The sequence below is a fragment of the Pleurodeles waltl genome, chromosome 9 (genome assembly GCF_031143425.1).
Source record: "Pleurodeles waltl isolate 20211129_DDA chromosome 9, aPleWal1.hap1.20221129, whole genome shotgun sequence".
Taxonomy (NCBI): Eukaryota; Metazoa; Chordata; class Amphibia; order Caudata; family Salamandridae; genus Pleurodeles; species Pleurodeles waltl.
Genome location: NC_090448.1, coordinates 981,340,044 through 981,364,665, shown reverse-complemented (window position 1 = coordinate 981,364,665; position 24,622 = coordinate 981,340,044). Strand labels below are relative to the sequence as shown.

The 24,622-nt window shown below is 46.8% G+C and overlaps 1 protein-coding gene across 5 annotated transcripts in view; it reads left to right on the top strand.

Annotated features, from left to right (window-relative positions):
- The window catches only part of TTLL5 (tubulin tyrosine ligase like 5), an 899,574-nt gene that overhangs the window by 856,385 nt on the left and 18,567 nt on the right, over positions 1–24,622 (top strand). For all 5 annotated transcript variants that reach the window (XM_069208446.1, XM_069208447.1, XM_069208448.1 and 2 more), the window contains one exon: positions 3,241–3,317. In XM_069208446.1, the coding sequence (XP_069064547.1) occupies positions 3,241–3,317 (77 nt within the window). The remainder of the gene's footprint in view (positions 1–3,240; positions 3,318–24,622) is intronic.

Sequence of the window (24,622 nt, the reverse complement as noted above, 5' to 3'; positions counted from 1 at the left end):
CCCAGTGTTCCTCCACTCATAATTACGGAGTGTAGGAACAGCAGGCCTGATCTTACTTACCATCCTGTAAAATAGAGTGTAGTACTGAAAGGTGCTGCAGCCACAAGAGCAGCCCAGCCACTGCATGATAACACCCCCCACACAGAAAAGAGTGTGCATGAAAAGCCCCCAACCAAGTAGCCGCCCCGTTAAAGCAGAAGGGAAAAGGCAGTGGAAAAGGGCCTGTTATTTGCCTATTATTTTGTGCCACATGTTATTTCCCATTCCAGGTAGAGTAACCACTAATTACATCCTACAATGAATAATAACAGGCAACAATCGGTAATACAAGACTTGGTAATTTTATTGTACTCCTGTACAATGCAACTTGTGATCAGGCTCTTAGCCTTTACTACAACTAAACAAACAAATATATCTATATGCTGTCCTAGGAGTACAGTGCTCCCAAGGGGTTGGGGATCTGTGTGGAATTTGTTTTCTGTGAGTATGTGAATGTGACCTGTGAGAAGGTCGTCTTTATGCAGAATGATGTGATGTGACCTATGCCTATGAGTAGAACAAGGTATTGGCTGAGTAGTACCTGCTGTAATAGTATTTACTGGTGATCGAGTAACTACAAGACCACTTGGAGGAGTAGCTTTAATACCTGAAACCATTCGATCAGCTACAATCAATAGCATTATATCCCTGTTCCCCAGTGAAAGAGGCACAGGTGCGCTTTTGCCCGTCTATTAGTTGCCCCGGCTATTGAACCCTTAGCAGCACGGATTGCGAATGATTACCTTGTACAGGGCATGGAAGGGGTACAAACAATTGTTTGTCATAGTAGGCAGATGGCCTACTCCTACAGGTCAGATACTCTAGATGGTTGAGTCAAAGACTCATGGAAGTACTAGAAAAATTGGGGATGTTATCCAGCCTAAAAGTTAAAAGGGATAAGTCTTTCAGCCACCCATTGCAAGCAATTAATTAGGAGTCCCAGTTTATGGTAGCGCAGGAAAGCTTTAAATACTTGGGAACGTATGTTACTGGAGACCCTCAATTGCCTGGGAGCTAAATCTTTTCCCACTACTCAGAGCAACCAGAGCTGTCCTACTAAGCTGGAACTCATTGGCAGTATCAATTGCTGACAGAGTGGCCCTATGTAAAATGATTTTACTACCTAGACTACTGTATGTTCTTGAGAACTATCACTAAGATCTCTTTAAGCTTTTCTCCAGATTATAAGAAAATGTTTCTGCACAGTCCAGTAGGAGCATAAGATGCCTAGGGTGACATTTGACAATTTTGTTTAATCGTATTATGAGATTAGACTTGGAATGGCAGGTACACAATTATACTCCTGGGCAGCACAGCTGATCGTTCCCAATGACTGTTTTTTCGGTATCATGACCCAGCGACGTGGATCTTACTGTCAGAATGCACAAAGCCATTGGTGATAAGGGCATTAAATGGGTGTCCAATCACCCAGGCTTCAGATGTGGTACTAAACTGCCTGTTTAAATTGGACGGATGGAATGGATGTGTGTTCCAAGAGACCCCCTTTGGCCTGGTATATGGCTAAACAAGTTAATAAATTAGTCAAGTTCCCTTGCTGGTGCAACTTTAGTATTTTGAGAATAAGGGGTGTCAGGAAATTAACCACTTTAAAACCATTTTAGATATATCCAAGACATTCAGGCTGCATAGAATCAAAATCTAGTAACAACGGACCACTCATTTTGGCCCTGATTTAAAATTCATTCGGGACAAAATTGGCAACATGCTTTGTGTGTTCACTGCTGTAAACCTAGTTGTGTTGTTGATGGTAAACCGTTGGCACACACTGTCACTGTTGACGTGTTATTATAATGAAATGCAAACGAAAAGTTTTAAAAAATAGTATAGATCTGTTTATTTGTGATAGTAACCTTTTTCCAAACGTTTTAGTGAAAGGCCTTTGCTACATGAAGAGCAAAGAAGACCAACAGCCTTTGTTGACATCTAAATAGATGTCAGAACGTGGCATACTAGACATATTTTGTAAACCAAAAGAACATCTTGAGAAAACCTGCTTATTTGCGATAGATACTTGACTGTATAATCCACTGGAATATGTTAGCCAAGATTCTAACATACTGTTTCCAGTATCGAGTCAAGCAGAATTATGGTTTTAGTGATAAAAAGGTTTTGCTGCCTGATTGTTAACAGTGTACACTTACTTTATTTGCGCTCATTTAAAGTTAGGCTCTGCACTTTCATCTTCAATTTACACGTATATTCATTGTTATTGAAGCTGATGGCCCAACGCATTGCCCTTAGGGCGTACTGTCCTTTAAGTTTTGCAGTTTAAACTGGTACTACGGGCATATTACCAGAGGGCAGGACTCTATATTAGAAAAGGCTTGGACCCCTTTGATTGCACTACGCACATACACACCGCTGTGGTTCTATTTGAAGAAACCAAAGCAAGTCATGTCTGGGGCCCATCCAACAGTTTTGAAGGATTTAGCTTTGGGTTCCAAATCTTTCTAGTCCACTCGTTTTTGCATATTCGGGACAATCACCCCTTTCGCAATGAGAAAATATGCACACCATTGCTTCCTCTACGTGAAGCCCATTTTGTAAACTGTCTCTCACCTTCTCTCACCAAGGCATTGTATTGTATTGTAATAGTATTTATATAGCGCTTACTACCCCTGACGAGGCATCTAAGCGCTTTTTGGCAAGTAGCACGCTACTCCGGAACCCAACAAGAATTAGTGATGGATTAGTATAGGGAAATATGAGTACAGTTTTAGTATTATTATGAGTTAATTTGAGCCGCGGATATGAGAGTTTGTTAGTTGGATTGACTGGAGGGATGGAGGAGGAAAGAATCCAGAAGTGTTAATTGGGAGTATATGGTAATAGGATTTAGGCTTGGGATGAGTAAAGGAGGACGGAGGAGGGAAGAGTCTGTGGAAGGGGTTAGGGAGATCATAATAGCAGGGTGAGATAAATGAGGGCGAATTTAGTAGGGTTGTTTGGGAGGTCATGGTAGTAAAGTGAGGTTTGGTGAGTTAGATGTGGAAGCGGAGGGAAGAGCCTAGGCAGAGTTATTTAGGAGATTAAAGTAGTAGATGCACAACATGCTTGTACTGAACCTTTCCTTTAATACAAAGGTGGGGAAAGTGGAGATGTGTTACTTTGCCAGCTTCATGCTGTGTGGTTATGTGATTACTGTGACATATCTGTGTAATTGAACATTGTCTTTCTTAGGGTCTGCACCGGAGACAGTCGGACTGATCTATTTCCGAACAGCCTCAGAAGCGCAGAGACCATCTACAACAACTCGGGTAAGTGTACAGTGTACACTGAACACACAATTGCTCTGGATGGCGGTGGCCACAAAGGCAGCTCAAACCAAGACAATCCTGCCTACTAAACCAGAGGTCATATTGAGCTCAGTGGAAGCTCGGTAAGAAGGAATGTATGGAACTTCATGTCCAGTAGCCTTTGTATGCTTCAGGAATGATCGTCAACTGCTACACTCACTGTCCTTCTGAGAGCTTAGGAAACCTACAATGTATCTTTGAATCATCATTTCCAACCCAATAGCTGGTGTTGTTACTTATCTTGCAGGCCTGGAATTTTAATTTTCTGATAAGCTGAGCTGGGCAGCATATACGAACTATGGTCTTCAGTATATTTCATATACATCACTGTTTGACATTTTGTCATGCTGCTCATCCTGCAGTAGTCTGGTTGAATATAACAACTTTTTCCACAGCTAACATGCGCCATTCTGTTAGAGTAACTATGGGAAAGATAGATATATTTTATAACTGTCTTAATGACTCGAAATTTACTGTGATAGGTATACATAGGTGCCTGGTCAGCAATGTTGAGAACAATGTTTTATGTTCTGCTTTCCATAGTGATGTGAATAATTGCGGCATTCGACAGGACCTTTTCAGTTTACTCCAACTATTTTCTTTACTTCTAGGCCTGAGAATACTAAGAAAAAATAATGTATTGCAGAATGTTTATAATTATGTAGAGCAACACGTTCTCAGCGATGTGCTCTAGAGTAATACCTAGATTTTCTTGAAGCTACTTACGTAGGTTTACTGAGTATTATGCTTCTGATAATACCCTGGTTCATTATGTGCCTTGCGGTTAATAATTTGCACTCTTACTCTTGTTATCAAGCTACACTCTGGACACAGCTCCTGATAAAATCCAGGTGAACTCGGTGGACTACTCCAGATCATACCCAAACTTGCTGCAAGCTCTCTTCCTGATCAGACCTCTGCTTAAGAAATGTACAGGCCAAGTCAGAGCATGTCTGATAAGATCCAGAATCACTTGTTGAGTTTTTCTCTCAAAACTCATTTCTTCTGCGGGGGGATCTCTATTGATGGATTAAGTATTGAGTATTCCTGCCCACACACAGGATACCACAGTGCTTTTTAAAAAATATATAAAAAAGTATGTTTCTTTAGAAATTTACATTTTTAAAGATTAAAAATATAGTTTGGCAGCCAACTTGAAAACTGTGTTGACTAAATGTCATTTCTTTTTTTTCAAACAAACTCATTTTAATTGAAAAAAGTCTCTAATAATCCGAGTGACAAGAAAAAAATCTTCGACAAACCCTTTAAAATGGAAAAAAAGAAAAGAAAGCAGGGCCAACATAGCTAGATATATTCCGGCCTTCATGGTCTAGAAAAGACCGCTCTTTTAAGAAGCACACACTAACAGTATCCCATCATGCCTTGTGGGTGTCAATTGCTCCAGTTCCTTTGATGAAATCCTATTTAGAATGGAATCACATTCATATTATTTTCACTGGGTAAAAGCATGGTGGCTTGAAGACCTCAATGGAGATTCTTGTGTAACCAAACTCCATTTAAGTGTAAGTACATTTCGGATAGAGACTTATAACTGCAAACTCCTCACCTTAAAATATCCCTGATGTGTCAGACTGAACCCAGAAAATGTTGAGCACTACTTCTGGATGCTGGGTACAGGCGTTGGTTGGCTCAGTGTCATCCGCGTTGAAGTGACGTGCAAGGTACCCACATAGGTGCCAACTTGACAAGTTGTTCCTTTCCTTCTGCGCCAACAATGCAGATCCGGGGTGCAACTGTGGTGAAATTTTTTACCACTTTTTTCAACTTTTGTCAAACTGTTTTTTCTGAGTTTTTATTCCCAGTGTGCTAGGAACATGGGCCCTACCAAGCCTACTGGATTAAAACCATGCTGGGAATATCACAAACAGATGTCTGTGCCTGATCTCCACTTGTTCTGTATTTGGTGTACGGGGGTGAGCCACAACCCCAAAGCCTGCACCAAGTGTAAGTCGATGCACCCTACGGTGATTCGCAAGTGGGCAATTCGGTTCCTGGTGGTGTGGCAAAACAAGACCCTGCATTGTTCCCAGTCCCCCTCCAGCTCCCGAAGAAGGTCTTGTGGCCCGTCTCTGAGCCATTCCCATAGGTCGATCATACACCTGCTTTAAGACTTTCCCCACCAAGTCAAGTAAGTGCATGAAGCACAAGAAGAAGTCAAAGTGGTCTTTGGCTTCACCGTCCAAATGATGTGCTTCTAGTCGCTGCTCCCCTACTCCACCTTTGGAGCCGCCATCTGGGCCTGCTCCATGCTACCCTGGGTTCCTGAGAGCCAGAGTGATTCTTGCCCAGTTAAAGGAATTTTGTGATGCCATGCACGCCATCTTTTAGCCACTCTGTGGCTCTGAAATGCCTTCAGGCCCCATGGAGCCATGAGGTGGTTTACTGCCATTGGGTCCGCTCCTGATGCCAGCTGGGCCCTCTGGATCTGCATCATGATCTGTCCTGATGCCACCACAACTGTCTATACTTAAGCCGGCCCTAATCCCTCCAGCACTGACCTCCTACGCCGGTGGATGACAAACCCATCCATATTTCTGACTCTGTCTGTGCTGCCCCGACGCTGCTCAGCATCTACAATGGCTATATTCATACTTTGATTTGCAACCTTTTGACAAGTCCTTCCTTACTGAGGGGGATGATGAGGAAGAAAGATATGGCCATTTAGGGATAACCTCAAGGAGGAACAGAACTGGTACAAGGAGCTTCGTAGCACAAGCTGTCTGGACACCTCCACATGCTCTGGCATGCTTTCCCCTCTGGGCCCTGGTTTGGAGGAAGGCACATAGGTCTCAACTGTGGTGAGCTGGGCAATGGAGGTCCTTGACCCACAACTGGCTGCAGTCAAAGTAAAGAGCAACATCTTGATGGAGATGCTTCACTCAGGGTGAGATCTGACAAGCCTTTGGTCCCTTTCAGTGAGGCCCTCACTGACAGGTGGGTGCTCCAAATTGGGCAGAGTGGTTACACCTTTCCATTTGTGGAAACCCCTCACCCCCTTTGCCACCATCCCCAGAACAGTTGACAGAGGACCATCTCTACTTGCTCTGTCAAGAAGTGCAGACTCTGTTGGCCAAATGATTCATCGAGAAGGTGCTAGCTTCAGAAGCAGGACATGGTTGCCGTTCCCACTACTTTCTAGTGCTGAAAAGGACGGAAGAGACTTCGTCCTATAGTAGATCTGCCTGTCTATCAGTGTGTTTAGGCTGTTTTCACTGGGATCCTGCTAACCAGGACCCCAGTGATTGTGCTCTCTCCTCTAAATGTGGTTGCTCTGGTACACTTTACACCCCACAATTGTCATACTGGGGTACCCCTGTAAGACCCTAGTATATGGTACTTAGGTACCCAGGGCATTGGTACACCAGGGGTCCCCGATGGGCTGCAGCATGTATTATGGCACCTATGGGAGCCCATGCAAACTTTATCTGTAGGCTTGCCATTGCAGCCAGAGTGAAAAGGTGCATGCAACCTTTCACTGCTGGCCACTGCACCAGGTCACTGTAAGTCACCCCTATGGTAGGCCGTTCTAACCCAGAGGGCAGGCTGCGGGTCCCCATGTGTGAGGGCACCCCTGCATAAGCAGAGGTGCCCCTATGAACTCCAGTTCCAATGCACTGGACTTCGTAAGTGCAGAGAAGCCATTTTACCCGTGTACTGACCACAGGGCACTATGGTAGCACCGAAACTAGGCATGTTTGGAATCAGACATGTCAGAATCATACCGAAATACTAATGCCAGTATTGGTGCCATGATTCCATGCACTCTGGGGGCTACTTAGAGGACCACCCAGTATAGCGCCTACTAGTCTCCCAGGGTTTGTGGGCAGCTCACACTGCTGCAGCTCCTCAAACAGGTTTCTGCCCTCCTGCTGCTTGACCAGCTAAACAGGGGAAGGCAGGCTGTGGGATTTCCTGTGGGAGAGGGTATGCAACACCCTCTCCCACAGGAAATAGGTGTTACAAGTCTGGGGAGGGGTAGCCTCCCCATGCCACCAGCTTACTTTGAAAGGCACATTTTGTGCCCTCCTTGAATAATCCAGTTTGCACCAGTCCAGGGACCCCTGGCCCCAGGTCTGGTGCGCAACCACACACAGGAAAGGGGAGTGACCTGTTATATATTTTATTCAGCTTTGTTTTTATTATTTTAACAATCGCCACATTTGCAGTCTTGTTTTAATTTCTCTGTCTAGCTGTTCTTTGTCTAGGCCAGCACTGCGTTCTTAAACAAGACATTTATTTCACTCTGTGCTTTTCTCAAGGCTGCAGTAAGATAGGTTGCCGGCAAAAGTGGTACACTTTGTCTCTAATTTTCACAGAAACATACACACTCTTACATGGGGATCCTTTCTTGGAACATCAGCTGTTTTATTATAGAAATACTACTTTGACCCATGTACATTAGAGGGAGATTCCAGCCAGATGATCACGACAGAATGCTGATTGCTGAGTGCTTCGCTGCAGCTGGTTATGTAGACTACAGGCCTCTTGTTTAGGTATGAGGGATGATGTCTTCCCAGGGAACCTGAAGGGCAGAATTAGAGCTTAACATTCTGTGCTCTAACGTAGCCTAGGTAGGAGCTATTTTTAACAAACTTAGTGACAATATTATAGCATAATTTTTTAGGTTTAATCTCCATGTCACAATTTTAATCCTGTCATGCTTCATCGTCCTAGTTATTGCAATTCATGCTTTATTATCTAAGATGCAGCTACTTCAATAAAACCTTATTGAACTACACTCTGCCTCTGATTGTGCTTGCATACATGAGACTAAAGTAACTGAGAGAAACGGATGAGATCGAGTGACCACGATTTCCCTGAGGAGTCAATGGTGTCATGCGCTCGGTTGCCCAATCATCCCTGCTCTTGGGTGGAAATGAGGCACTGCTAGTTAGCCAGAGCAAAACCCGGATTAGGCCGACAGGTGTCACCTGTAGTGGGTTCCCCACAATGCAAGTGAATCTGCTTCCCCAAGCCAATACTCTCATTAGGATTATGAGAGCCTATGCGACACTCCTGTCCATCAAAGGAAGATTGGTTCAGGTATTCACAGACAACACCACCGCCATGTGGTATTGCAATAAACTAGGCAGAGTGGGTTGTGGACCTTGTGCCAGGAGGCCCTGCGCCTTTGGACCTGCCTAGAGCAGCTGGTCATCTTCCTGGTCATGCAGCACCTGGCAGCATCTCTGAATGCAAGGGCAGACAATCTCAGCCGCTGATGCATTGCGCATCACAAATGGTGTCTAAATCTGGAGGCAGTGCAGGGTCTCTTCCGAGAATGGGGAGAGCCTTGGCCCAATGTCTTCTCCACAACCGAGAATGCGCAATATCATCACTTCTGTGTGTTAGAATTTCCGAAGTGATTCTTTCTCTGAGAAGTGTTCTGTTTAGACTGGAACCCGGGACTCCTGTACAGCTTTCTGTCAATACCATTCCTGCACCTCATTCTCAAGAAGATCATGACTGGCCAAGCCCAAGTCATCTTGGTGGCTCTGAACTGGGCAAGGAGAGTTTGGTATCCTGAACTCCTGAGCATGAGCTCCTGCCTTCCAGTCCGACTGCCCCATCAGGAGGAACTTCTATCGCAGCAGCAGGACAGGGTTCTACACCCTAACCTACACACACTCCCCCTTCATGCATGGAGATTGATTAGTGGAAGTGAAATGCTTTTTATCTTCCAGCCGAGATCCACTGCCGGACTGGCAGTACTGGGCATCAGGCTATTTCCCGGCAGGCTGGAAGGGTGGGGGTCGGTTTTGTTTCTTGAGGACCCTTTCATTACTAGGGGCTGTGTTTGCAGCAGTGTTGCAAGATCAGCCCCCAAAATTAAAATCAGCAGGCCACCGCTTACTGAGTCACCTTCCAGCCTCCAGGGGCTGGCTTTTGTGGAAGGATACCAATCCTGAGTCAAAGGAACTAAATTTAACGCTGTTGTCCATCTTTTATTTCCACAATGTCAGGCTGACAACTGGGCTGCGCGGATGTGCCGCTTGTTTTTTGTTTCCAATTCAGGCATGCTGGAATTGTTTAGGAACTCCTTTATACTTTATTAATTGATATTAAAAACAAATGTGTGCAGGGGCCTCTCTTTTCATGTGGGCAATGTGCAAGCTCTGTATTGCAAGTTATTTCATAAGGTCTTGCAAAGGCCTGCTTGTGACTCGTTCAGCAGCTCATTTCTGTGAATTTTGTGAGCAGTGCAGGTTCTTGCTTTGGAATGTATTTAACAGTGGGGTTTTATTTTTCTCGTCTTCCTTCATGTGCGCAGGTCTACTTGGCAACACCCCTGATAGGTATTTGTTTTACTTGATGTGGTTGCAGTGCAGTTGCTCGCTATTTGTCCTGACCTCCATAAAAGTCGATGGACTTGCTGTTCTGGCTTTCTAGGGAAGTCAGCAAAATTGTCTCCCCTTCTTTGTGAAGTAGCCCACTTGGGGTTAATGGGTGCTTCTTTGTTTTATGTGTAGTGCTTATTTGATCTATGGCGACCATTAGAATGGGTGGTGGGGTGTTGCAGATATATTAGAAGTCAGGAACATGGCAGACACAGTGTTTTTGCACTTCCAGCCTTAATTCAATTAACCACACATGTTTCTTCGGCTTTACTTTTAGAACGGGTCTGGCGAACACATCAGATAAAATTACCTCAAGTATGGGAAACACCTCTCCTACCCTTCCCCATGGCCGTCCTATGGTATCATCCCTCATGGGACGAAACTACATTCGCCCTTTGCCATGGGATTGAAAAAGAAATATATTAAAACAACAGCTAATGCATGAACAGTCAACTTGGGTGAACAACCCGTGAGCAGTGGGTGAGCCGGGTCTTCCAGGCAACCACATGACTAGCCCCTCTTGGTAGTTCACGTTCAGTCAATCAGGGAGTCAGCATAACGCCAGAATGGGTTAGGGTTGAATCTGAGACGGTACTGCCCTTGTTAACTCCTCGCTGAAGACTCAGCAGCAGACCTTTCTGTTCCTGGGGCCCCCGTTTCTGTTAGGCTGGATTCTTCAGACATGGACATAGAGCTAGGTAGCAGGGTTTCCGGGTTGAGTGGAGGTCTCACTTCAGACTCTGGTACACCTTGTGTGATCTGACTTTGTGGTTCTTCATCATCCAGTGAACTGCTCCAGTTCTTGTCATCCTGTAGGTCACCCGCTGCTGGGTTGACAGATGGTAGACCTGGCACTCTTTTGAATTTGGATACATACCTGGTGATGACTTCTGTTCCTTTCTCCACAGTCACCATTGTGCCTTTGATTGTAGTGAGTGTCTGGCTTCAAAAGGCAGACAAAACTTCCCACCTGGGTGGGGATCTTTAACCAGCACTGTCGCCTATTCATACAGTGCTTTGGTTTGCATTCCATCGTCGCGAGGCATACTCATTGTTGTGTGCTCTGTTTGACTCTGAATGATTTGGGGGAGTTCAGCTGGTCAGCCGAGAGTCGATGGTGTGGGATGGAGTCAGTCACAACTCTTCCAAAACATAAGTGACTTGGTCAGTGCCACTGGTGGCATGAGTCGATTTCACAGAGGAAGTTTTAGATGGCCCTTTCGACGCTGCATGCTTCTGCCACTGCAATGAGGATGACTTTTGTCCGAGTTCTTACAAAACGCTCAATCTGTCCATTGGCTTGGGGTCACCGGGGTGTGATGCAATGATGTTTCATGTTTTGGGATTGGAGGTATTCGGCCCACTTGTGGCTGTTAAAATGGGGTTTGTTGTCCTAACGACTTTCCTCAAACAGGCTGTAGGTGGCTATCATTTTTTCCATCTTTGTAATAACATCTGAAGCTGAGGTCGGGATGACCTCCATCTCTGGATATCGAGACAAATGGTTGATCACGATGAGCATATGAGAGCTGTCAGGAAGACTTCCAAATTCGGCATTGACTCATTGCCAAGGGGCTGTGGCGCTGTCTTCTGTGATGACTGGTGGCAGCAGACCCGGTTGGCCGCTAGCCTGGCAGGCAGGGCAGCTTCTGACAGCTTCCTCCACTTGCTGATTGAGGCCCGGAACCACACCTTACTTCTTAATCTGATCTTAGACTTGACCACGATGTGGTGAGCGCCGTGTGCTAGTAGAACAGCTCTCTGCCTCAGGCTGTCAGGTAGGACCAGGCTTGGGCCACGCCTGAGACAGCCTTATTCGATAACGGACAGCTTGTGTCGGATATGGTGGAATGATTACAAAGTCATCCTGGCCCCTCCAGTGCAGTGCAGTGCACCACTGGACACTGGAGGGGTTGCCAGGACACCTGACATGGTGGCCTGGATGGCAAGCTGTAGGCAGTTGTCCTCTTTGGTTGCTTCTACTACATCAGAGAGTGACATGGGGATGGGCCTTTCTCTGTCTCGCACAAGTTGGACATATTCCTCCCTGTCCTGGGCATCTGATGGGGGGACTGGGTGTGCATGCTGAGGTAAAAATTCTGCAGGGATGCACGTGCCAGCCTGGTACTCCGCTGTGAAGTTGAATTCCTGCAGCTGCAGGATTCGTTTTTCAATTTGTGGGGGTGGTTTAGATGACCAACCTCTAAACAATGCTATCAGCAGCTTGTGGTACGTGAGGATGGTAAACTGCTGATCATACATGTTAGAAATGGGGCCTTTGGTTAGCAGTCAGGTTACCCCCTGCCCAAGCAAGGACGACCCTCGCTCTAGTAAGGGTAAGTCACACACAATCCAAATTATCCTGTGCCCACCTTCTGGTAGCTTGGCACTGAGCAGTCAGGCTTAACTTAGAAGGCAATGTGTACAGTATTTGTGCAATAAATCATACAATAACACAATATAGCACCACAAAAATACACCATACAGTGTTTAGAAAAATATATAATATTTATCCGGATATTTGCAGGTCAAAACAATCAAAGATGCAATAAGTAAATGTAGAGCTATAACTGAAAAGTGATATAAAGTGTCTTAAGTCTTTTAAAAGCAAACAAAGGGGGTCATTCTAAGTCTGGCGGGCGGCGGAGGCCGCCCGCCAGACTTCCCCCACCAAAATACCGCTCCGCGGTCGAAAGACCGCTGAGGGTATTTTGGGATTTGCCCTGGGCTGGCGGGCGACCGCCAAAAGGCCGCCCGCCAGCCCAGGGCAAATCATCCTTCCCACGAGGACGCCGGCTCAGAATTGAGCCGGCGGAGTGGGAAGGTGCGACGGGTGCAGTGGCACCCGTCGCGTATTTCAGTGTCTGCATAGCAGACACTGAAATACAAAGTGGGGCCCTCTTACGGGGGCCCCGCGGCACCCCCTACCGCCATCCTGTTCCTGGCGGGAGACCCGCCAGGAACAGGATGGCGGTAGGGGGTGTCAGAATCCCCATGGCGGCGGAGCGCGCTCCGCCGCCATGGAGGATTCACATGGGCAGCGGAAAACCAGCGGGAGACCGCCGGTTTTCCGCATCTGACCGCGGCCGAACCGCCGCGGTCAGAATGCCCTGCGGGGCACCGCCGGCCTGTCGGCGGTACTCCCGCCGACTCTGGCCGCAGGGGTCAGAATCACCCCCAAAGTCTCTTTTTAGCACAAAGCATTTTGTTCGCGTGAAAAATCTCTGCAATGGGGCGCGGAGGAGGAGAAGCGTGGAAACAAAGGGGGTGTGCGTCGATTTCTCGGGCCACACGCGGTGATGCGTAGTTTAGTTTTCACGCAGGGACGGCTGTGCGTCGATTTCCGCCGCTCTGTCGTGGATCCTCTTCGGTGTGCCTTTGAAGTGGGGGAGACTTCAAAGAGTGGCTTAGAAGTGCACCAGGTCCCCTTTCAGTTCAATCCTGTCTGCCAGGGTCCCAGTAGGGGGTGTGGCAGTCCTTGGTGTGAGAGCAGACCCTCCACCCTCCCAGCCCAGGAAGACCCATTCAAAATGCAGATGTATGCAAGTAAGGCTGAGTATCCTGTGTTTGGGGTGTGTCTGAGTGAATGCACAAGGATCTGTCAACTAAACCCAGCCATACGTGGATTGTAAGGCACAGAAAGATTTAAGTGCAGAGACATGCTTACTTTCTAAAAGTGACATTTCTAAAATTGTAATATTAAATCCAACTTCACCAGTCAGTAGGATTTTTTATCATCATTCTGGGCAAACTAAATATGACCTTCCTACTCCTTTCAGATCAGCAGCTACCACTCAGACAATATATGAGGACAGCCCCAATGTTAGCCCATGAAGGGAGCAGGCCTCACAGCAGTGTAAAAGCGAATTTGGGAGTTTCACACTACCAGGACATGTAAACTACATAGGTACATGTCCTGCCTTTTGCCTACACAGCACCCTGCCCAATGGGTTACCTAGGGTGTACATTAGGGGTGTCTTATATGTAGAAAAAGGGGAGTTATAGGCTTGGCAAGTACTTTTAAATGCCAAGTCGAATTGGCAGTCAAAATGCACACACAGGCCTTGCAATGGCAGGCCTGAGACAAGGTTAAGGAGCTTCTTAAGTGGGTGGCACAAGCAGTGCTGCAGGCCCACTAGTAGCATTTAATCTACAGGCCCTGGGCACATATAGTGCCCAGTACTAGGGACTTATAAGTAAATTAAATAGTCACATTTGGTATGATCCAATGTTACCATGTTTAAAGGGAGAAAGCATATGCACTTTAGCACTGGTTAGCAGTGGTAAAGTGTGCAGAGTCTAAAAACCAGCAAAAACTGTATCCAAAAAGTGGAGGGAGGCAGGCAAAACGTTAGGGGTGACCACCCCAAGGCTGTCAGATCTAACAATACATGTATATGTAGAAGAGTCTGCGTCCCCAGAGGATAGTAATATCTTCTTGTTCGATTTGGGATTTCCTTCATTCTATGAGTGTGAGAGTTTTACAGACATAAGTGACTAACGCCCACTCACTACAATCTTGTCATTGGGCCAGCATGGCTCCTAGATTGGTTGGGCTGGTGCCTACTGCTAGCTTTGACTCTCGCTTGGGATCGAAATATACGAGCATTGTGTTTACTGACAGGGCCTCCTTGGTCTTCTTGAATGACTCTATTTGTTCTTCGTGCCAAAACCAGGGAATGGTGGTCTTCCTCAGCTCGCGAAGAGGTCCACTGAGGTCTGATAAGTTCTTCATGAAGCGCCCACAGTATGTCACCATGCCTAGGAAGCTGCAAACACCTGACATTGATGATGGGGCATGAGCATCCTAAATATCCTTGACTTTTGTTTGGTTGGAGCCTATCCGTTGGTCTGAGAATTGGTAGCTGAAGAAACAGATGTACTTTCTCAGGAACTCACACTTATGCAGTATTGGATCTTTCATAAATTCACATGCTTGAATCATCCCCGTCGTCGAAGTGGGAGTCCCACGGTACATAAAATAGCAATAAATAATAAATATTTTTTTTTGCCATAGGCTATAATGGAGTCAGAGCTTGCTCATATAGCCTATCCATGTCCTTTTGTGAAAGGACCCAAACCTGCCTGCTGTTCAATCAGGCACCAGCACCCTCTAGAACCTTCTCCAGAGAAGCTCCCTTCCTCAGATTTTCTACCGCACGTCGTGTGAAGGGAGTCTCCCTGAGCTCTGCTCAGTTTTTTCTTCTACTTCAGAGATTTTCTCTCAAGAATACTTCAAATATGTCAGATTCTTCTAGAAAAGGCCTTTTCCGCCCTTGCAAGACCTGTGGGAAGAAAAGGCTCCATGTGGATGACCCACATAAGGAATGCTTGTACTGTCTCTACCCACAACATCAGGTTAAGGACTGCAAGATATGTCGCACCTTCTCCACAAAGACCCTCAGAGACCGGGAGGGCAGACTCCTGACGTGGTTACAGGCCAAATCCTGTACTTCAGGTGAGGAGAGTGGGTCAGAGAGGCCACATAAAAGGTCCAGATCTGAGGACCTAGGCCACACTGAAAAATCCAGAAAGAGGCAGAAATCTCATCATGGGAAGGCCTTACAAACTTCGGTTTGCTCTGAGCCTTCTTCTCCTGTTCAAAAGAAGGAGTCTTACCATCTATCTCCTTCTTCAGAGCCTTCTACTTCTGCAAAGATGACTCTGAAAATTAGAACATCGACGACGACGGTATCTACATCTACCGTCTCTACTTCATCGTCGACGAGACCATCGTCAGCGTCGACGACCTTAACATCGACGGTAAGGGGTTCGATCCCTTCTATCCAGATTCCATCGAAACCGTCAACGACTGCCCCGTCGACTATAGCGTCATTCTCATCGGCGCTATCGCCATCGACGGGGTCAAAGAAGCTACCGTCGACGACACTACCGTCGACGAGACCATCGTCGGCGAGACCATCGTCGGCGAGATCGTCGTCGGCGAAACCATCGTCGGCAACACCATCGTCGGCGACTCCACTGTCGACGAGACCACCGTCGACGAGACCACCGTCGACGGAAAAATCTGCAACGGCTGCATCAACTTTAACGCCATCGACAGCAGTGATGGCTAGTGGACACGTTGAGGCCATTCCTACCTCTTCCAGGTCTCCAGCTCTCCGAGCTATGGTCAGCATCAGGAATCTGCCTGCACAGGACGTATATCCTATCGACACATCTCCAAACAAGGTGACGGCTTTACTACCCAGTCATCTTCTCGACTGGGAGGAATCGGACGAAAGTCCTTTTGGAGATGCGCATAGCCCTTCGCAGCTCCATGTCAAGTATCAAGATGACGATGAGGAGAATGAGTACGAACAGTATCAGCCATACTACTCTCATCAGGACCAATATTATGAAACACGGGAGCCTCAACACAGAGACACCGTAGAAATGCCTTCCTCCTTAATTCAGGATTTACAATCCATGCTTCAGGATTATAGGAGAAGGTTTCCAGCGGAAGGCCAACCACAGGTACCGGCCTCTACGGTGACGCCAGGAAATGTTCCTCCTCCTCCAGCTACTCCAAGATCAGCATCTCACTCAGTGTTAGCTGCACCCCCCAGAGATGAAGGGTCCACTTCAGGGGAGGAAGAAGAAGGAGAAATTTCTACTCCACAACATCCTACAGAGGAATGGGATGATTACTTGGCTCCCACTCCTTCTCCACCACCTCCTCGCCCCTCTGATTCCCCACCCGAGGACATAGGTGGTTTCCATAATCTTATGGACAGAGCCGCAGTACGTTTTCATCTACCAACATCTGTCTCCCAGTCGGAATGCTTCCTACATGACTTCAAAGAACAATCACGGAAGTCGGTACGGTCCATTCCGATTATTGATTACATTTGGAGCGAGGGCACAAAGATTATGCGGAATCCGGCTACTGTTCCTCCAGTTCCACAAAAACTGGATAAAAAATATAAGGCGACCCAAGATTCTCCGGCATGCCTTACTGGCCATCCAAAGCCTGATTCGGTCATCTCACAGGCTGCTCAAAGGCGCTCCAAAAATCCATCAACGCCTATATCCACCCCTCCAGACTAGGAAGGTCGCAGACTAGATAATATTGGCAAGAGATTCTCCTCAATGTCTGCAATCACTGTCAGGGCAGCGAATTCATTAGCAATTTTGGGCCGATATGATCGACAAATGTGGTCCGACATGCAACCTTTCCTGGACCTCATCTCAGAAAATAAACAGGAAGAGGCACATAAAATCTTACAGGAAGGTGAGCGGGCATCGGAAGAGATTATTGACTGCACACTGGACATAGCCTCTACGGGTTTCCGCCAACTAGCGGGCTCCGCTGTCTTACGACGACAAGGGTGGCTCAAGGCCACATCCTTCAGACCAGAAGTGCAGTCCCGAATTCTAGACATGCCTTACGATGGGGAATCTTTGTTTGGCAAACATGTGGATGACGCACTGCAAACCATTAAGACGGACACAGACACGGCCAAGTCCCTGGGTACCCTGCAGTACAGAAAGCAGCCCTTTCGAGGGGCTAGAGGGAGAGGTTTCACCTCATTTCGAGGTTCCTTTCATAGACAGTACCAGCAATCGCAGTACAGGCCTTCCTACAATCAGCAGTACAGACAATCATCGACTGCCTCCTATACCAGACAGGGAGGTAAACGCAGACAAGGGTCACAATCCAGAGATCAGCCCAGAAAACAATGATCTTTCACAGGCACCGGCTATGCTCCCTCAATGCCCACAACATCAACGAATAGGAGCAAACATTTCCAACTTCATCCAAGATTGGAAGAAGATAACATCGGACAAGTGGGTGCTAGATATAGTGACAAGAGGTCATACCCTGGAGTTCACAGAAAAGCCACTGCTTCACCCACCAACAGCAGGCAGCTCTCTCCATCTTCGTCTGCTTCAAGCGGAAATCATCAGCCTTCTAGAAAAAGGGGCTATAGAGGCAGTTCCCCTGCAGCAACGAGGTCTGGGATTCTACTCCTGTTTTTTCCTCATAAGAAAGAAGTCGGGAGAGTGGCGTCCTATTTTAGACCTCAGGAAGCTCAACAAGTTCCTTCGGAAACAATCCTTCAGGATGATCACACTGTCAGATATCTTGCACCTCTTGAACCCTGGAGATTTGATGACAACCCTAGATCTTCAGGACGCCTACTTCCACGTTCCAATACACCAAAAACATCGCAAATATCTCCGTTTCACAGTAGCCGGTGCCCATTATCAATTCTGAGTCCTGCCATTTGGCCTCAGATCAGCTCCGAGAATCTTCACGAAATGCTTTGCCCCAGTCGCAGCCTCCCTCAGAAGCAAGGGTTTCCAAGTGTTCCCTTACCTGGACGACTGGCTAATAAAAGCTCCGTCATCCCTACTAGCCTCAAAAGCCACAGATGCCTGCCTAAAACTATTCAACAGTTTGGGTCTAACGGTGAAACTACAAAAGTCAGTCGTGCTCCCCGCATGCAGGAGAGTTTTCCTGGGAGCAGAATTGGACACTATCCAAAACAAGGCATATCTTACCCTAGCAAGGCAGCAGAAGCTGACTCAATTAGCGGTCACAATCTCCACAAGAAAGTTCGTTTCAGTACGACTATTCAAATCGCTTCTGGGCATGATTTCCTCAGCCATAGTCCTAGTACCGCTGGCAAGACTCAAGATGAGACCTCTACAAGAAGAACTACAACTCCAATGGACCCAGTCACAAGGATCCTTCGACGATTTGATAACCATCACACCAAGGATTCGGCAGGCGTTGGAATGGTGGTCCCACATCAACCACCTCTCCCACGGTCTAACCTTTCTGGCACCAGTAGCAGATTTCGTTATCACCACGGACGCCTCCCTGGAAGGATGGGGAGGCCACTTACAGGACATGCGCATTCAAGGCAAATGGTCCAAGCTCCAAAAAGAGATGCACATAAATCTTTTAGAACTGAAAGCGATTCACCTTACGCTCAAAGCTTTTCTGCCACGCATCGCAGGATCATCCGTGTTAGTCAGAACAGACAACACAACAAGCATGTTCTACATCAACAAGCAGGGAGGAACAAGATCCCTCTCCCTCTCAAGGGAAGCTCAATCTCTCTGGAACTGGCTCACACAGAACAACGTCCGCCTCAGGGCAGAGCACCTGGCGGGGGTCAACAATGCTCTAGCGGATTCTCTCAGCAGGACAGACGACAACTGTCACGAGTGGGAACTCAACCAGATCATACTCGAGAGCATTTTTCGACAATGGGGTCGGCCGATCCTAGACCTGTTCGCCACCAACCTGAACGCCAAATGCCAGTTTTACGCCAGTCGATACCCACTCCCGGGGTCGTGGGGAAATGCTCTTTTGATAAGATGGTCCGGGATCTTTGCTTACGCTTTTCCCCCCATTCCATTAATTCCCAGACTCCTCAGGAAAATGAAGACCGAAGGCTGCAAGATCATTCTCATAGCCCCCATGTGGCCGAGACAGTACTGGTATACGGAGCTTCTCCTCCGGTCAATAGCCAATCCAGTCCGTCTTCCTTGCAACCACAATCTTCTCTCGAAGAATCAGGGCCTCATCTTACACCCCGACCCAACTTCACTGCACTTGCATGCTTGGCTCCTGAGTTCAGAGAGTTCCAAGATATGAACATCAACCAAGAATGTAGGCTCATATTATCTAAAGCGCGAGCGGAGAGCACGAATAAGACATACAAATTAAAATGGAAGAGGTTCTGTGTTTGGTGTTCTCAGAACAATTTTCACCCTTTTCAAATCAATCCTGAGCAAATTCTTCCTTATCTGCTCTCTCTTTCCAAGGCTGGTCTTTCATATGCATCAGTCAAGATTCACCTCGCAGCTATAGCCTCTTACAGACGATCGGCTGACACGCCGTCTATTGGTTCAACCAGAGTCATCAAACAGTTTATGAAAGGACTGTTCCGCACCTTTCCTCCAGTTCGCTTACCTCCGCCAGAGTGGCACCTTAATATTGTTCTCTCCCAGCTCATGAAAGCCCCTTTTGAACCCATCCATAGAGCTGAACTCAAGTACTTAACCTGGAAAGTATCAACCTTGCTCGCTCTCACTTCTACCAGAAGAGTCAGTGATATACAAGCGTTCACTACTAAAGAGCCCTTTCTAGTTTTTTCTGAGGATTTTGTTATGCTCTGAACCAATCCTAGATATATTCCCAAAGTTCCATCTTCATTCCATCTCAACGAACCAGTTATTCTACGAACCTTTTTTTCCAAACCCTACTACGATAGCAGAGAGAACTCTCCATTCTTTGGACATTAAGCGATGCCTAAAATTTTACCTGCAAAGTACCAAGAACATCAGAAAATCAGACCAACTTCTAGTATCTTATTCTCTGGGACGTCAAGGAACAGGAGTAACCAAGGCCACTGTAGCCCGATGGATTTCTTCCACAATCCAATTTTGTCACACCAAGGCAGGAAAACCCTTGACTAGGCGCCCGAGAGCCCACTCTACAAGAGCAGTCTCCACATCGGCTGCTTTGTTTCAAGGTATTGCCCTTGAAAAAATTTGCCAGGCTGCGACATGGAAAACCACACACTCCTTTACGCAGCACTATTGTTTGGAGTCATCACAAAGAACAGACTCTCTAGTAGGACAAGCTGTGCTACGCCATCTCTTTCATTAAGGTGAGATCTTTCCTTAGTTATAGTCATATGGTTTAAGATGCAGATAACCATGTTTCTATTGTGTTTCCTGGTGAATTATCTAAAGTGTACGTATGTATGTACTTATTAATGTGTATGCAGATAGATGAATTTTTATCTATATTTATATATCTATATATGCACGTACTTACAGTATCTGTATTCCTTCGTAACTCACGCTCAGAAATGATGAGTTTTCTATAAAGGTATTATTATTATTATTATTATTATTATTATTATTATTAACTTTAATTGAGATAGAGGGTCCTCATGCTCGCACCCTCCACCCACGCTGGATACAATGTTTATCAACCATACTGCTGTCTATTCAGATTCAAGCATGTGAATTTATGAAAGATCCAATACTGGATAAGAAAACAAGTTACTTACCTGTAACTACAGTTATCCAGTATTGGTATCTTTCATAAATTCACATGCGACCCACCCGCCTCCCCTTTGATGCTCGCATTCCTCTCAGGTTTTTTAATTTTTCACTCCCGTGCTGGAAAATCTGAGGAAGGGAGCTTCTCTGGAGAAGGTTCTAGAGGGTGCTGGTGCCTGATTGGACAGCAGGCAGGTTTGGGTCCTTTCACAAAAGGACATGGATAGGCTATATGAGCAAGCTCTGACTCCATTATAGCCTATGGCAAAAAAATGTATTTATTATTTATTGCTATTTTATGTACCGTGGGACTCCCACTTCGACGACGGGGATGATTCAAGCATGTGAATTTATGAAAGATACCAATACTGGATAACTGTAGTTACAGGTAAGTAACTTGTTTTCTTCTGTATGTGGAGAGTCAGGCCACACTCCTTCAGCCTGATTAATACAGCTCAGAGGCGAGCGAGGTGGCTCTGCACCATTGAGGTGTGAACTAGAATATCATCGCTCACGTTCAGTATGCCTGGAAGACCGTTCAGGACCTCTTTAATTATATTCTAGAACACTTTGGAGGTACTGGAGATGCTGAAGTTCAGCCAAGTGTATCTCCAGAGGCTAGTGTTAGTAGAGAAAGTTGTAATAGGGTGAGTCTCAGGATGTAGTGGTATCTGGTGGAAGCCAGACCAAAGGACCATCTTCAAAAACCACTTTAAGCTGGAAAGTTTGCCAGTGATGTTATCTATTGTTGGGGTCAGATGCCGCTCTAGCTTGATCACTAGGTTTTGTTGCCTCATGTCTATGCAAATGCGCACAGCATGTGGTTGCCTAGGCTTCTTGGCGACCACTATTGGGGAGAACCAGAGAGTAGGGCCAGTCCCCCTCTCAGTGATGTCAGATTGTTCTAGGAGCTGTAGTTCACATTCGACTTTGGGGTGTAGGTGGAAAGCGATGCATGTCGGAGTGCCACCAAAGGCAACAGAGTCATCAATGTACAGGCGGACAGATTGGCCTCCCAAACACCCTATGCCATCAAAGAGTGGTGCAGATTCTCAGAGTAGCCTGTTTTGATTAAAGGCATGTATGCTGATGGCGTGAATTGTACCAAGTTGAGTTCGTGGGCGGTTTGGGAGCCAGTGAGGAAACTGAGCCCTTCCTGGGAGATGTGCACTTTGGAGTTTAGTTTTGTGGAGTCATGGGTGAGGTTTGCAGTAAACATACCTGCCAGTTGTAGGTACGAGTGGGTGACTTAAACTTGTGTGACGTTTAGAGCTGGCGGGTTTGACAGACAGTGGTACATTTTGGTGGCCATGATGTTTTATGGAGGCTCCAGTGTCTGTTAGGGCCAAGATGGTTTGTCCTTGTACTGCTTCCAGGCATGTGGGAAGCCTGCTGTGGGTGTTGCCGTGGGGGTCAGTCGCTCGGACTACGTGGACCACCTCTTGGTCATCATCATCCATGTCACTGTCTGTCGACATTGTTGGGAGGGTGGTGACAGCTTTGACCAATTTCTTGGAACTCGTTGACGATGGTCTTGGTGTGGAGCGGCACACTTTGGAAAAGTAATTTAGTTTGCTGCACGTGCTGCAGGTCTTCCCTCGTGCAGGGTGGTCACCAGTGTAGGGCCACCACACTGTCTACACAGCCGGTTCCGAGTTTTCGGTCTGGGGTGTTCATTCTTAAATTGGTTAGTGTCCTTGCGGATGACGTTGACTGGTTCGACTTTGACAGGAGATATCTGCCTCGGGTCCATGTGTGCAGCACGCACTTTATACAGTTCTTTGGACTATACAAGGGTAAGGATATCCCTTGTGGCCATGTTTGTTTCTGGGAGCATGCATTCGTAGAGTTTAGAGGACGTGCACTGCACCCTTATTTCATCTTCATTTGGGATTGTGCAGGTGCTCAGTAGTTCCTTCAAGTAGCTGTAGAAGACGTCAGCTGACTCTTCCGACTGCAGCAGAAAACTTTCATAATCAGGGTTGGCATTAGGTGCAAAATGTGCAGTTATTTTTAGCATTGTATATGTGCGTGGTGGCCCTGTGTCAATGACCATCTTGGAGGTTTTATGGATGTCTGCCCCTTCGAAATGTGAAAGCAGGGGGCTTTTTCTTTCAGCAACGATGTCTATGGCATCAAAGTTGGTCTCCAAGTGCTCTACCCATGCCTTCCAGGGGGCGACATGAGTAGATGGGACCCCAGTGACCGTGAAGAGTTCAAAAGTAGGATCAGTAGACAGGCACTTGAAAAGTTCAAAGGTAGGAACAGCAATCGCCCAGGACATTCTATACAGTGGAGCCGTGACAATTGCAGGCTTGGGGTGAGGCCTACCTTAAAGACTGTTGAAAATGCCTTGGAGCAACCTCTTGGCCTGGTGGAGAAGTCCTTTGGTAATGAGCTTGGGGCCAAAAATGAAGGCTGAGCATGCAAGAGATGGGGGGGGGACTTCAATCAGGTGTAGCCGGCAGTTGTAGGCCCTGTACATGCAAAGGTGAAGCTTCTTGCAGGCAGGAATGAGGCAGGGCTCCTGCAGCCCTGGAAAATTGTGCAGCCAGACAGGCGTAGCTGTCAGAGATGTGCAGCACATTGTGCCTTCAAGTGACAGTCGAGGGCCGTCTCGGGAGCTTTAAGCAGGTCAGGAGACGTCCCGGGGCCATGCAGGCAGGCTGCTGCAGATCGCAGACTGTGCTGGACCTTGCTTATTTGTGCCAGCAGCTGGAGGTGGGTGGAGGCTGTGGCCCTGGCAATGTGCCCAAACTTAGGGGCACAGGCAGAGCTGCTAAACACAGGTGGGGGCCACTACGGGCGGTACACATTAGTAGGCACTCTTGGGCCAGCTAACGAGGTGCTGGTGTTGGGATCTGACTGCCATGCAGTGATGGTCGGTGCACTGCAGGACCAAGCTATGAGGTTAATGCGGAAGCATGTGTGGAAGGCTGCCTGGCCTCCTCATCGCCAGTGTGGTGGTGGAGGTATAGGAGTAGCCAGGAATACAGCATAGACAGCGTTTTTGCTCTTGCAGCCTTTATTCAATTAACTACACCTGTTTTCCAGGCTTTACTTTTATAACGGGTCTCATGCACGCATCAGGCAAACCAAGTTGCCTCAAGTACGTGGGGGGAAACACCTCTCTTCACCCTCCCTAGGGTCACCCTGTGGAATCATCCCTCATGGGGCAGCACTACGGGTGGTTATGGGCCCACCTGATGATAAGCTGGAAGTCGTTGCCAGGTGAGAGATCCTTATTTACATTTTTTGTATTTAGATATATCTATATATTTTTTATAAAATGATCTTATAACTAAGGAGCCATTGCCTGTGGGTCAGTGGACTAATATATCCATTTGAGGGTGAGTTTATGGCGCCTGATTTTTATTCCTTAAGGTCCACTTAAGCCTTTCTTTCTTGCAAAGTCGATAAAGTGAATACCATTGAGAGGTGCAGCAGTAGACATCTGTTGTTTCATCTCCAAGAGGCTGTTGGGTGGGGGGTTGAATCTACTTTGCAAATACACGTTATGTTACCTCTCTCTTTATTAAATAATTAATTGAGAAGGGAGTGTAACAACCTTTTATTAATGGACCTTTTACAATCCCCGAATAGGGATCTTTGCATACAGCAATCAAGGCGCATGCATGATGTTTCAGATCGCTGTAAGGCACTCTTGAGCCTTGTTAACTGTTATAAGTAGCCTAATCTTTTTTTCTTGGAGAAAACGGGGTTTCCTGTGTTACGCTCAAAAATACAAGACACCAGATGTCACAATACTTTCTCCCTTTTGAGAGAAGAGATAGCTTTCGTTCGGTAGTCGAATTTGGAACTCCTTGACGTGTAGCTGGGGTGGCACATGCCCTTGTGTTTCACTGCCAGACGAAC